Source organism: Dermacentor variabilis, chromosome 4 (genome assembly GCF_050947875.1).
Source record: "Dermacentor variabilis isolate Ectoservices chromosome 4, ASM5094787v1, whole genome shotgun sequence".
In the NCBI taxonomy this organism is placed as follows: domain Eukaryota; kingdom Metazoa; phylum Arthropoda; class Arachnida; order Ixodida; family Ixodidae; genus Dermacentor; species Dermacentor variabilis.
The window spans coordinates 71,339,561-71,353,895 of NC_134571.1; the positions used below are offsets into that span (position 1 = coordinate 71,339,561).

At 48.0% G+C, this 14,335-nt stretch overlaps 1 protein-coding gene across 2 annotated transcripts in view; it reads right to left on the bottom strand.

Annotated features, from left to right (window-relative positions):
- Positions 1-14,335, bottom strand: part of sff (BRSK family serine/threonine-protein kinase sugar-free frosting) — a 145,482-nt gene that overhangs the window by 53,830 nt on the left and 77,317 nt on the right. For both annotated transcript variants that reach the window (XM_075689416.1, XM_075689415.1), the window contains exons 2-3: positions 1,131-1,225; positions 908-993 (exon numbers count right to left, since the gene is read on the bottom strand). In XM_075689416.1, the coding sequence (XP_075545531.1) occupies positions 908-993; positions 1,131-1,225 (181 nt within the window). The remainder of the gene's footprint in view (positions 1-907; positions 994-1,130; positions 1,226-14,335) is intronic.

Genomic DNA, 14,335 nt, shown 5'->3' on the forward strand with positions numbered 1-14,335 from the left:
TTCGCATTCAGCTATACGTTTAGATGTATCTCAAACGTCGGTTTGACGTCGGTTTACGCCGCGCACACACGGGAGCACTATTTGCGTTGGTCAAGTTTCTCACCGCCGTGAATTCATATACTCAGATGACGTGGATAATATTACGAATAATACATTACGTGGATAATACTACTACTGCTAACTACTACAATTGCTACTATTACTACTATTACAGCTAAGACTTAAGGGTGTGCGTGCGTAAGAGGGGTGGGGGGGGCGGGGGGGGGGCTGGCATAACACTGCCCGCTCTTTCTTTTTTTTTTCGTACACAGTTACGAGAAGTTTAAAGCTTGTGAAACAGATAAATCATATTCTAAGTATCGATTTTAGCGTAAATGAGGGAAGTCCTACAGCAGGAAAAGGAAGCAAAGAACGTTCATATTCAATCACCTTACTAGCATCATTATGTCGCATTTTATTGTGCTTACCCTGACGTACTTATCCTATCACGTGATTCTATTTTACTTCGGAAGGATAACGCTGTCCCCTTTAAAGGTAATCAGTTCCAGACGCCATATTAAACTCGTGCTACCTAACGAATATTAAGGCGCGCAAGCAATTTCAATTTTTTTCAATTTTTTTTGTCTTTCTTTTGCTTCCACCATAGACATAAGTACTGCTTGGCGTTTAAACTGCTTATTCAAGCAAACTAAAAAGAAAGAATGCAGAGCAAGGTTTGTAGGCCCATTTCAGTCATTTATTTTAGATGCCATTTTGCTCTTCCGAACTAGGTATAAGGAACAGCCGAATACACAGTAATTAATCGAAGCGAAGAGGCCAGATTAATCACATTCAGAACTCATGTTTATAAATGCATTGATAATGAAGTGGAAGAAAGCTCTTCACGTTAGGATAAGATGGTACTTACAAGTATTTTTTGTTTTCGTAAACATCGTAGAGGCCAAGCACGTGTGGGTGCTCGATCAGTTTCATAATAGCTATTTCTCTTTCAACCTGGAAATTAAAAAAAAGAAAAACGATTAAGGATGGCTCATACTTCTGTCACACTCACGGGGGAGCGTGCACGACAACTTCTAGAAAACAAGCGTTAATTCGTTGAGCACACAAGGGCATATTACAGAGTTCCATACCTTTTGAAGAACAGATTCGCTAAGTTTTTCCCGATTGATGATCTTGACGGCAACTTTGCGGCCCGCCACGCAGTGGATCCCCATTTTCACGAGCCCTGCATAGACAAAAGAAAGAAACGCGTCATCGTATACTTTTCTCTCTCTTTTTCTCTGGGAGAAAATACTGGTGAATATCGTTTAAATAAGTAATCTTGTTGTGCGAAAACGGGTTAAACTGGCAAACACCTCAAAGAAGTTTCTTAAGTACAAAAAGAAAAGTGTAGAAAAACCAGGATGAGGAGAAAGAGAGAGAGAAACAAAAGTTAGGTAGGTCAACCAAACGCGCAACCGGTTTCGTACCCTACTCAGGAGAAGGGGTTAAGGGATGAAAAGAAATAAACGGGAGAAAGGGAGGCACTAGCCGTGCGAACACATGCGGCTCTCCATCACACCTACAATCGGTCGCTTAGTTCATTCGATTTCATAAATTGTAGTAATGACCGCGTCGCTTCCTGAGCCTGCGACGCATGGGCAATGGTCCAAGAATCTTTGTCTCGTTGAATGGCCTGCGGTTTAGCCAGTTTAACAAAGTCAGAAGCAATGTTCACCCAAAGAACGTCGAGCTAAACCTCATAATCATGGCAAAAGGAAAATAAGTTAAAGTGGCCAGATAAGTGCTAAACTTATGCCGTTTAGAAAGAGCAAGGATTTTCCTTTTTGTGATAACTGATCTTGCGCATTCAAATCATCCCCACTGCATAGATAACTTGTTGTACAGATAATTTGCCGCATGCAAAATTTCGCAGTATATGCTTTAAGTTGTCCCTACTTTTCGTGCTTTTATTAAATAAAAATAAGTGGATTGGTTGAAATGGATTCCCCTTACATGTGTGCCCCATGTATACATGATTGCGGAAGTTTTCGGAGGAAGTAATTCGAGAAGATGTTAAATTTCCTGACTTCACCACTAAGCTTGAAGTTTACGTAACCAATATGTTAGTCGTATAGCGAAGTGTTTTGTGCCTATTTCAATTCAAAGCCGGATGCGTTGGCAGCAACAAAATTTTGTCTTTTTTTTTCTGGATGTCGTTCTGCCAAACTATATCAGGGTGCGTTACCATCTTTCTAAGCTTGGAATGAAGATCCACATAAACCAATGCAGTGGACAGCGCACTCTGGAGGTCAGATAACGTATCGCTCCTAATGACGGTCTGCTACTGCTGTGTGTGTGTTCTTTTCTTTTTTTTTTCACGGATGACCACCGCTTCTTTTATGCGTTCAAGCTCACAACAAACTACGGAAAAACGAATAAACGCGATAAACACCGAGTTTTACCACACACACAAACACAAAGTGCCATATGGGCGTACATCAGAGAACACGGACAGCGTTAGCTGAGAGCTCTCCAGGAACATCTGTAGAAAGCACCTACGGTGACGCGCTTACATTTTACGTGGTTGGACTTGTTCATCATCACCATCAGCCTGGTTACGCCCCCTGCAGGGCAAAGGCCTCTCCCATACTTCTTCAACAACCCCGGTCATGTACTAATTGTGGCCATGTCGTCCCTGCAAACTTCTTAATCTCATCCGCCCACCTAACTTTCTGCCGCCCCCTGCTACGCTTCCCTTCCCTTGGAATCCAGTCCGTTATCCTTAATGAACCATCGGTTATCTTCCCTCCTCATTACATGTCCTGCCCATGCCCCCCCCCCCCATTTCTTTCTCTTGATTTCAACTAAGATGTCATTAACTCGCGTTTGTTTTCTCACCCAATCTGTTCTTTTCTTATCCCATCTTATCGTATCTAGCTGGAACGAATAAAGCAAAGAGAGAGAAAGGAAGATGGAAAGCTAGTGTTTCCGTCTTTAAATACACGCTTGATCCGCTAGTTCTTCCTTTCAAGGAGTCTTGGTCAACAATTTTATGCCGCTCTTGCCTTGTTCCAATTTCTGTTATCTCGTTTACTTGGCATCCCGATAAACCTCATGTTTACCCAGATAGCTCATCTGCGAGCAAACCCCCCCCCCCCCCACATACATACAAAAGATAAGTTCCAGGGAAACAACGTCATAAAAGATGTTCTCGCAGTTAGACCGACATTTCTAAACATGCGCCGAAATCTCATACCCTATGCCCTTCGACCATCGCTGAAGGGATTCCAAAAAAAAAAAAAAAAGCAAAGCAAGGAAAGCAGCCCAGATAGCCGTTAAGTTTGTGTCGCCATCCTTTCATGTGACACAGCTAAAGGCTGTCGCATGTTGAAAAAGCCTTAAGTTTTTCAAGCCACAATGAAAACTGATCGGGTCGCAACCTCCTCACGTTTCTAGCCGCTAAGAGGACGCGACGAGAGCAGCATCTTTCCTATTTTATTCGTTCGCCTCTCCATAGTCAATCACATAGACTGAGCGCTGATCAGGGCCGGCACCCACAATGTAGGGGTTCGCTTATTTATAGACACCGCAGAAAACGCACACCTGCGTCCGCGGCGCCTTCCGAGTTCCCCGCTGGCACCACCTATAGCGTCTTCATTCTTCCTTGCACGTCGTGATCGTGCAAGACAACTCCACCGGGCAGACCGGGGGCCTCCAGCTATGTACTCGGCCTGCCGAAAATACAGGCACGGAGAAGGAGACGTCGCTCGTTTATAGAAGGGACGCTCCCTGCCCTCCCCCTCTTTTTCCTATGGCCTTAGTGTTCTGCCTTTTCTTCGTCTCGATCCAAGGGGCGCGCTCGTTCTCGGTGACGTCACAAGTGCGTCACGCTCGACGTCGCCCGTTTCGCCGCATTTCAGTCGATCGACTGTGAGCGAATGACCGCCGCCGCCGCTTCTGCCACCTCGCGTCCGAAGAAAGCGGAGGCAGATGCAGCGCTTGAGAAGAGGTGAGGGAGGGGAAGCCCCCTACGAACCTTTAGGCTAACAAGATTTTCGAGACTGTGCTGCGTCTACGCGCCACAAACTGCGAGGAGCGCCGTATGACAGAGAGGAACGGAAGCGCAGGCAGGGCATTAAGGCTCAGCTTGGCACCACTCTGTCTCTCATAATCGCGGTTTCTCTCTTTTCTTTCTTTTTTTCTGCCTACTTGTGTTCTTCATTCATATTCTTTTCCTATACGTGCGTTCGGGTACACCAGCCGTCCATTTGCCCCCCGCGGACGTAATCTTGGACGCCCGAAGATTGGCCCCACGGGGGGGCCCGTGTTTGCGTGCCTGTCCGGAGGCACGGAAATTACGGCATGTTTCGAGCGACGACAAACTACCGCCTCGCGAGCAATCATAAGTTGACTCGAGCCAAATGCTTCGTTCGTGTTTGCGTCGTGGATTAGAGATGAAACGGTAAGATGTTACCCGTAAAGGCAGCTTTACTATGGGAGTTACGTTTGTAGTATTGGTAGATACAACGAAGCGTACTTGTCTTCTTTTTTTTCCCCACGACAACAGAGAACCAAAGGCGTACAAGACTTCTGTAGTCTTAGGAAAACGCAATAAAAGCAGCCGTTTGCTAGCACTTGTCTCGTTCAGCGTGGCGTGAGACGCAGTTGTCTTTTCTCGGCGTAGTAGAACAACGTCATCATATCGTTTTAGGTAAATACAACGAAGGGACTCTAGGACTACTTCAGCACCTTCCTTTACGATCGTTTACATAACATATTGCCACACATCAGCACATCAGATGATAAGACGAATGGTTTTGACCCGTCCGCCCGTCTGTCTGTCTGTCTGTCTGTCTGTCTGTCTGTCTGTCTGTCTGTCTGTCTGTCTGTCTGTCTGTCTGCCTGCCTGTCTGCCTGTCTGTCTGTTCTTATCCTTTCCCCCTACCCAAGTATAGGGTAGCAAACCGGGCACGTCCTTGGTTAACCTCCCTGCCTTTCCCTCTTCGTTTCTCTCTCTCTTACGCCGAGCCCGTGCCCCAAGTTGTATATTCGTTTGGGTCACTACAGTCGGATACAACTTTAGAAAAAAGGGGAGGCCCCGCCCAGACGACCGAAGCGCGACAGCCGATTGCCTCCGCGACTAAAATAGTCCCACTCGAAACATCGTGCTCCTGAAACGCGTAATTCTCGGTATAAATAAAGACTTTTGTATTTTGATGAATGGTTTATTAGAGCTCTCATATGCGACAGCAAACACCGGATAGCGGCAGAAAAATAACCCCGTGCCTTCCACAACGCGGCCCGTCGTCTGCTCTTTAGCTTCATTGCAAGTGACAAAAGTAGAAAGAGCAGCTCTGCAACGCTTTTGCGCTTGTTCACGTGTACACGGCGTATCTCTACTCGTTTTCAAGCTTAAAATGAATCAGTTGCTATTGAAAAAGCACTTATTTAAAACAATGCATTTGTCGCAATTATTACAAACCTGGGGCGAGAATACGGTCGAGGCAGGAAGGTGGAAAAATGCTTCATTCATCGTTTTAAATAAATACTCTTGGTTTTAAATAGCATAACATTTATGTTTTTGGTTTTGTGTTTTCACAATTTCACAGCACGCATTCTAGAGCTTGCCGTGCAGTGAGAACTGGTGGACAGCAATCAATGGACGGTGCTACATAACGCTCGAACACCGCCGCTAGACGCTCGACTATCTCACTGCTGACAATAGAGAGGTTTAGCCTGTCCGGTATTCCGGTAAAACGCAGGCGGACTCCCCGTTCCCCTGCGTTCCATCGTTGGGCGTTGGGGCAGCAACACGATTACGCCAGTGCCGAAAGTTTACACTAGCAGCGAAGAAGAATACGCTCGGTTAATGCAGTATTAACTGTTTCTTTCTGTTTGAGCACTGCGCCACCAGGTGGCTGCACCATGCAGACCGCTCACGTTTATGCCTCCGCCCCAACGACACAACGTCCGCCTGCGTTTTACCGGAATACCGGAAAAGCTAAACCTCTCTATTGATAGTTCACGCTAAGTTGACGGCGACCACGGAGGAAGGAAACTAAGGAGAGGCCCTACCCCCTCCGCGCGCTAGGAGAAAAGTGTGGCGGAAATGACGTAGTAGGTTCTCATTTTTTTGCTGCTTTTTATTTTTTTTTGTTGTATGGCCACGCCTTTTGGGCCACAATGGCGGCGTTGTTCTGATTTTGAGCGCTCACACGTGTTGCTCTGGTAGGTTTCGTGCCGTGGCAAAGGCGCTGTGTGGGCGGGTTTGCGTTAGTCACCGTGTCTTGTTGCGCTGTGTTACCTGCACTGTGCTCTGCCGGATGTTGCGCGAGCGTGCGCGAAACCACGCGCAGCGCGGCGTGGTTTCGCTCAAGATGTAAACAAGATAGGAGGGTGGCACAAAAGGCGGGGCATCGCGATGAGCAACGCCAACTTCCGGCTTCACTTTTGCTTCACAAAGAGTGACGTCAGGGCCTCTCCTTAGTTTCCTTCCTCCGTGACGGCGACAAATCTTTGCGTTTAAGGCTTCTGAAAATAGTTTCTGTTGTGCGCACACTTTTCTGATTTCTCCTGAGAATGGTTTTGCTCCATCACTTAACCCCGTCCGACGAAAAACGCAGCGACACAATACGAACACACCCGCCGCTACCGTAGGCAGCGGCGGGTGTGTTCTCGCCGTAGCTTCACCCGGGAGCGAAATAAAACAACATGGAACAAGCACGCAGGATGTGTGTTCGTAGCGGTCGCCGCGGGATCCTGTCTACAGGCAAAGTGTAGCGCAGCGCCAGCGATGCTCGCTGCAATGTTCCTTCGCCGGATCACGGCTCAGAATAAATACACGCGACACAAATGGCGCATCGTAAGCTCGCAGTAATATTTCCGGCATGATAGACCATCACGAACAGTTCTGGAATTCACTGTGACGAGGGGCTGAAGCACACAGCTGACGCGACCTTGCCCAGTTCGAAGCACGGGCGGCCATCTTCTCCGTCGGCGGGGTCCCCGGCCGTCTGGCTCATGGCGTTTGTCCAGAGTGCGCGCCCATTCGTGGATGCTCGTGTGCCTTCGCCTCGGAGGAGTAAACGCCCCCTTTTTTTCTAAAGTTGTATCCGACTGTAGGTATGTGCTGCTGGTCGTGATGCCGTCGTAATTGTTCCATCGTCGTCATTCCAGCTTCATGACCTTACTCTTGTCATGCCGTCTCCGTCACGCGTTCTACCGAACACCCAGTGACCCCAGATGTCTAATGGCTTAGGCCACTAAGTATGGGTTCGTAGTCGTAATGCTGTCGAGGTCTTTGAATTGTCATTTCAGCGTTGTCATCCGACTCTCGTCACGCCGTCGTCGTCCCGCCATCGTCGTCATACTGTCGCCCTGCCTTCGTTGCCGCACCGCCAACCTGATGCTGTCGTGGTCGTTCACTCATCGTCATTCCAACTTCGTGATTTGTCTCTCGTCATGCTGTCGTCGTCATCCATTCTATTCTCACCCAGTGGTCCAAGTCGTCTCAGCGCTTGGGCCACTAGATATGTGTTCGTAGTCGTTGCATTGTCGTCATTCCAGCTTTGTGATCCGACTTTGGTCACGCCGTCATCATCCAGCCGTCGTCGTCACACAGTCGCCGTCAAGCCGTCGTTTTATAATTGTTATCATTTCATTGACGTCATCACATTGTGGTCATCACACCGACATCACACCGTCGTCATCACAACTTAGTCATTCCATCGACGTCAATATTTCTTCGTCATTCTGTCGAAATTATACTGTCGTCACCTAATCTTGATTATGTCGCCTTTTTCACGCCGGCATCATGGGAAAGTCGCTATCGTGCATCCAGTGTCCGACCGTTGTCCTCATGTCGTTGTAATTCTGTCATCGCCGTCACACCAGCGTCGTAATCCAACTCTCGTCGTGCCGTCGTAGTCGCCCTAACGTCTTCATACAGGTTTCATGATACAGTCATCGTTACGCCACTGTCATTATGCACTCCTCATCATCCCATTGCCCTCCCGCCATTGTCACGCCACCATCGCCATTGCGTTGTCGTCATATGGTCGTGGTCATGGAATCGTTGTTATATCATCGTTCTGATGTCGTCGGGGTCATTGTGTCATCGTCACTGTAACTTAGACATCCGACTCTTGTCATGCAGTCATCGTCATATCGTTGTCATCGTGACACCGTCATCACGATGTCGTTGCACCATCGTCATCACTGCAGTATCGTCATCCCTTTGTCATCATTTTGTTGCCGTCATACCGCCGTAATCATTCCGTCGATATCATTTTTTGTTCGTCATTCTATCGTCACTGCGTAGGCGTCATACAATCGTCGTCATGCCGCCATGCTCTTGGGTGACCTTGGCAAGCGAGTGCCATAGCAAAGTGGGACGATACCGGAGTATGTAGCACTACACGTGTTAAATAAAAGTCACTTCAGGAATGTGGTCTGTAGCTGCATTGCTGGAATGCTATTCGCATTACCATTGACAGACATCGTGACGTGAGTTCTTCCGTAATTTTGTTTATCTGTCTCTTAATTACTGTAGAGGAGCGGTTCTTCGTAAAGTTAACACAAAGTACGCGAACACAACCTCATATGTAGCGTCCGCTAGGTTGTACTTTTTGAACAGATTGATTTCCTGTCGGTAAAAACGCGTTAATTTATTTTTTGCATTTTGTGTATTCGCTACATGTGGATATTCTTGTTCCCATAGGTCATACGAAATCGGGTATTAGCCATCACATTTTCTGTTCGTCTTACTACCCCCGCTCCCTGTTTAGCGAAAGTACAAGTTCTAGAGGACAGTATCAATGTTATTTTTTTATTAATTATGTTACGGGAAGGAAGAAGCGTGCGTCTATTTACAGATGGCTTTTAATGACTAAGCCAACAAGCGTAGAGCAGCAATAATACTAAGCTCTTCTTCGTCGTCTCCAAGACCACCATCAGCGTCCTCTTCTTCCCACATTACCGACTGTGACAGTATGACAGCAACGGCGGTGCTATCTTTCCATTGAATTAAGCCGAGAAACGTAAGACCGAAAAACAATGGTAATAATAAAATACGGAGTACGCTTTCCAGTTACCTCACGCTCGAGGAGGCGGTAGCAGCGAATAGGCATTAAAAATGGACACGCAGAAGAGAACTCAAAGCGATGGCCGGAGAAATTCGGTATAGAACTTTCCTTTCGGCCCCGCTTTATACACCGGCCTCATATTGCTCATCTCAAGAAAGATAAGACGAATTGAAAAGAAAACACGAAAGAAGAAACGTGGACACGAGCGCGTGGCGACACTACGAAATGGGCGTCGCGGGAAACGTCGTCTCGAGGCGCTGCGGTGCTCGTTAAAGGGAGACTGCTCGAGCTGTCGAGATCTACGTCTCGACTTCTAATTACTTTTAATGAACGCCGCGGATTCCCGCTGATGTCGGGCCATGCGAGATTCCCCTCCCTTTCCCTTTCCTTCCTTCAGGCGCCGCCTGCACATAGCTCTTGCTCGCTCTGCCGCTGCTCTTCGCTTCTGCGCGTCGAGTGCCACCCCTGGCACTCAACGGGCAGGTGCCTCAATTATAACGTCGCGCGCGCGCACCCAACTAGTCTTCCTCCCCCTCCCCAAACCCTCCCACCCCTCCTCACCAACCCTTTCCCTTCTCCACCCTGGTCTCTATCTCTCGGCACCGGGTGCGCGCACGTGCCGGCCTGCATATTAGATGCTTCGTTCCCGATGCATTGGATCCCGTGCTACGCACTCGTAGTATTAGGAGCCAGCCTCTCTCGCTCCGACAGATGAACCACTAATTGATTCCGAGCAAGGCAGGTCAGGAGAAGGCGCGGGGAGAACGCAGAGGTTTCGCCGAGCGTACGACTGAGTAGGAAAGCTGCGAAGCGTTTCTCTCCATCGCTTCCTCCTCTCCCCTCGTCTTCACCCTCCGTTCGTCTTCCTCCCCATTTTTCGCTCATTAGGCTTAAGACTCGTCAGCACCTCTCTGCTGGGAGGGTTCGGAGCACGACGGAACGTCGCAGGCAGACGCCGCGACCGAATCCCGACCGTCGTCGCGTTTGCTCCTCTCTCTCTTTCTATCTCTCTCCATCAACGTCTTCCTACACACGTAAGCAGATACGCACGCGAGGGAAATGTACACACTCGAAGCCACGAAGGAGAAAGAGCGGCCCCTAACCTCGTTACGAATGGCCGGACCCGGCGGGCAGCAAACGAAGCGAGCCGGGGAGATTTCTGCTGCCCTACCGCTAATTGCGAACCCTACTAGGCTCGGGATCACGCGAGCGTCCCCTCTGTGTGTGGACACACACAGGTTGGGGGGGGGAGGGGAGCGACAGTGGTGGCGCGCCTTCGCCCGCCATATACAGGGACAAATTTAATGCTGGTCGCGTGCTTTCCGGCTCAGCAGCGGCTCGCGGGCGAGAGGGCGCCGCATAGGGCGTATACGGTTCGCTCCCTACTCCAACAGTGCTGGAACGCTGGAAGATGAACACTGGCGTCGTCGTCGGAGGGATATATGTAGCTTTTTGTCTTTTCACACCTAATGCTTGGACACGCCGCGTCGGTGGGCCTGAACGTAGCCGCTCTTTGCCATGAAAGAGGAGCGGCCACTGCCTTTCCGTGTCTGTCGGCGTTTGAGGAATGCATATTTGCAGAATGACGGTGTAAAGGCGAATTACTTAAACGACGTTCTCCACGAACGAACTGCAAATGTACGCCGAAGTACGCGCCGACGTATCCAGGAGGAGCTATACCCTGAGCGTATCACTGTTCGCGTAAAATGTCAGCTGTTGTACAGCTGCCATTTAGCTTGAAAGTCGCTAGCATGATTGCCATCCACAAGTCTGTACTACTATAGAAATCTTCACATGGCCGCTCTGGCTTCTTCTCTTTTGGAGCTTTTGGAGCTGTCTAGATGGCAGCAAACATTGCCTCTTGGACTGTTCGCGTTAGTGTTTCGTAGCTATTTCGGTTGCAGTTATATACGTTTATTCGGCATTATCAGCGTTATGTCAGCGAAATTTAAGAACTACAGAAGGTGACAACTTATAATGACACTTCGCACCCACAGAAATGCCTAGCTGCAACCACAATGTCATTCAACACGGCCACTCCTATGTTGAGAATGCAAAATTTGAAGAAGAAATGATTGCTTCTGAGAAATAAAACTACTTCATCTAGGCTCACAAAGAAGCTCTTACTTGACAGAGCGAAAAAATACTGTTTGTGTGCTCCAAATCAAATTCATAGGGACTACGAAAGAGCAACAGAGGCTTCGTTTATTTCCGGCCGTATATTCTGGGACACTTGTGAAAGATCCGAATATTTAGATAGGTATATTGTATTCCATTTTTCATGTCGTTGTATAATCATTTTCTCAGACCTGACTAAATGTCTAGCATTGCTAAATTAAACACAGGATAGTGCAAAAACAGATATTCATTGGCCGGAAACTGCTGCCGTGACACTCATAGCTGGTGTAAATCAGAATTTCGATGGGCCTATTGAGGTCCAGAACATAACGAGAAAACAGTTCACCAGTTTTCCCTTCAGGAACGTTTACATTGACAACCGCATTTAGGCCTTTGGCGTCATTTCGTCTTCTCACCACGGCGTATATATACAGTGCATTCGTTGCTTTCATGTGCATATAATATATGAAGAAGCATGATTTCATTCTGTAGATGGAGATTTCTTGCATGAAATTTAGAGTGAAGCATACGGTTACAACGCAGACACCGCAGACCATTAAAATTAATTTGATTCTGGCGTTTTAAGCGCCGTAAACAAGGTCTGACTATGAGGCGCGTTTCAGTGGGGCGCTCCGGATTAATTTCGATCTGTATTGGAAATGCTATTGGAGGCTTGGTGGCGGAAAAGTACGGATACCACAGACAACGGAGGCGTAAAAAGGCAAGTTCCCAATAATGCTTCAGAAAGCTTCACTTCATGCTGGTAATATTTTTGCGTGTTTAAAGATAGGTAGGACATTAGGCAAAATAAGAGAGAAACGAAAGATCTTAGTGGTGCAACCCACCACCCCGTTTCAAAGGGTATGTTCATAGCATCCATCCATCTGACCATATGAGGAACGTACTCGCAATGCAGGTATAAGAGCGTTTTCGAATTTTGTGCACATCGGTATATAATCGTCAGGGCCGGAATCGAGCCCATGACGTCAGGCTCAGCAGCGCAACGCCATAGAAACTGGGCCACCACGGCACATGCGGGGCTAACTGAAAACTGTTCACTTTCACAGCGCACATTTCCGAATGTATAGCAAGCCCCGTGCAAGTACAACGCTGCTCTAATGGCGTTCTTTTTTAAATTTTTATTCCTCCTAACGCACTTGCTAAAGCACACACGCGCACCTACAAAAGCAGCAATCATCATGATATCGCATTTCAGCATCGTATGACAAGAAGAGAGGCGCGTCGCTGGTACATTCTTTTCTCCTTGTGTTTAACAAGCTAAACCTCGTAGAAGTTTGAAGTTTATTCTGATAAAAAACATATGCAAAGGTGTGTATGATATTGTAAAGAAGGACCACACTAATATACTAATATTGTACAGGAGGATTGTACTAATGCTCATTCAATCAATACAGCAATAAATGAGCCCGCCTATACACGTACACGCACAGCCGCAAGCAAATCAGGTACGCAGGGCTTTCAAACATACACCGGTTCGCGCGCGGTGGTTTCTACGGCGCAGGCACATCACCGGGAGCCTCTCTGGATTCCCCTTAATGACCACTGCTGCGAGCTGCCTCGAGCCGGCTTTCGCATCGTGCTTCGCGACCAATTACATTTACCTAGCTAGCCGGTAGGCAAGGGGGGAAGCGGCTCGCGAGCGGATAAAATCTGATATGCGCCTGATTAATGTTGCCAGGCCCATGCCGCTGCAGCCGCCGAGATGATATTTTCTTGTTATCGCGACTCTCCTTTCGTCTCCGCGGCGAGCGTCGGCCGCGCGCGCCTTTTCAGGAGCCCCGGGATGCAGCCAAGCGTCGTGAACTTCGGGGAAAGCACGAGGATAAACTTAAGCAAAGAAGAGGATTACCTCCGTTCATCCAATTTGCCACGCGCTACTGTCGCTGCCGCGACGCGCTGCCACCAGGCGCTCCTAAGTTTCCGGCTGCTCACATTTCTAATCCGTGATTACAGCTATTCTTGGGTACATCTTTTGGTTTTATTTGTCCAAATCTTTCGAGCGGAAGTATAGAGAAAGGAGAAGCGTGGCCGGAAGAAAAATGATTCTGTGGGTGTAATACGTGAGCAATATTAATCGTGCTGGCCTTTTCTTATATCTCGCTTTTTTTTTTTGCCTGGAAATAAAAACAAAGAATGTTGAAAATAAGGTGCTGCAATTGTTAAGCCGCAGTTCCCTTTCTCTGTCTCTTTCTGTACATTTGTCTTTCCTACACGTAAGGCTTTTGAGGCACTTGTTGACCGAGGTCTTCACTGACGCTCGAGTAAACATCTGCGTGTTTTGTGAACTTCACTGACCTTGCGCAGCTACGACGACGTTTCAAACCGCGGTTCGCCATATCGCTTGTTTAGTGCTCTTTGACCGTACTTGGCGCTTGCGTCATTAAGCCCAGCACATCCCACCACAGTTTGTCATGGGCAATTACGTGATATAACGCAAGATGGCTCCGACGCAGCGAAACACGTAGGGATATAAAATATGATGCTCCACTGGTCATCAGGCAACGAGCGAGTAACTGGCAGATTTGGTAGTGTTTAGTCGGTCTATTCTACTCTAATTTTGTTTTGTACCTAATGCTCTTTCTCTCTCCTGATATGAAGGTAAAGGATGACAACAGTTTCACAACCAGAAAATAAGTAAACAATGAATCTGCATGTGCAGAAACTGCCATTTTTCGAGGAGTGAGGCTGATGACTGTGTCGTTACTCCATTCTACAATAGCGTTTCTTACAATGAGCCTAGCATAGCCCCATCGCACTACCAGTAGTGTGACGTGTTGAAAGCTGGAGCGAAGTAAAAGAAATTATGAATGACACAGTAGGGCTAAGATAAGAGAAAAAGGGAAAAAAAAGGTTACAGCAAATTCTAGGAGAGCCCATCTCGCGATGGATGTCGACGTTAATGCAATTAGCACTGAAGTGATGTGGAGCCACCCCGTGCTGCCACCGCCGAAACCCGTCATGCATGAGGCGTGTATACATCGGGGCTCCTCTTTCGCGCGGCCCTCTGGACACGCGGCGTCTTCGGACGGCGCCGCAGCGAAGTCCGCGCATGGTGTGTGTGTGCGCGCGCGAATATATATGCAGACAGGATTGTTTGAATATATGGGAGGCAGGTTCGATTGCACCTAGAA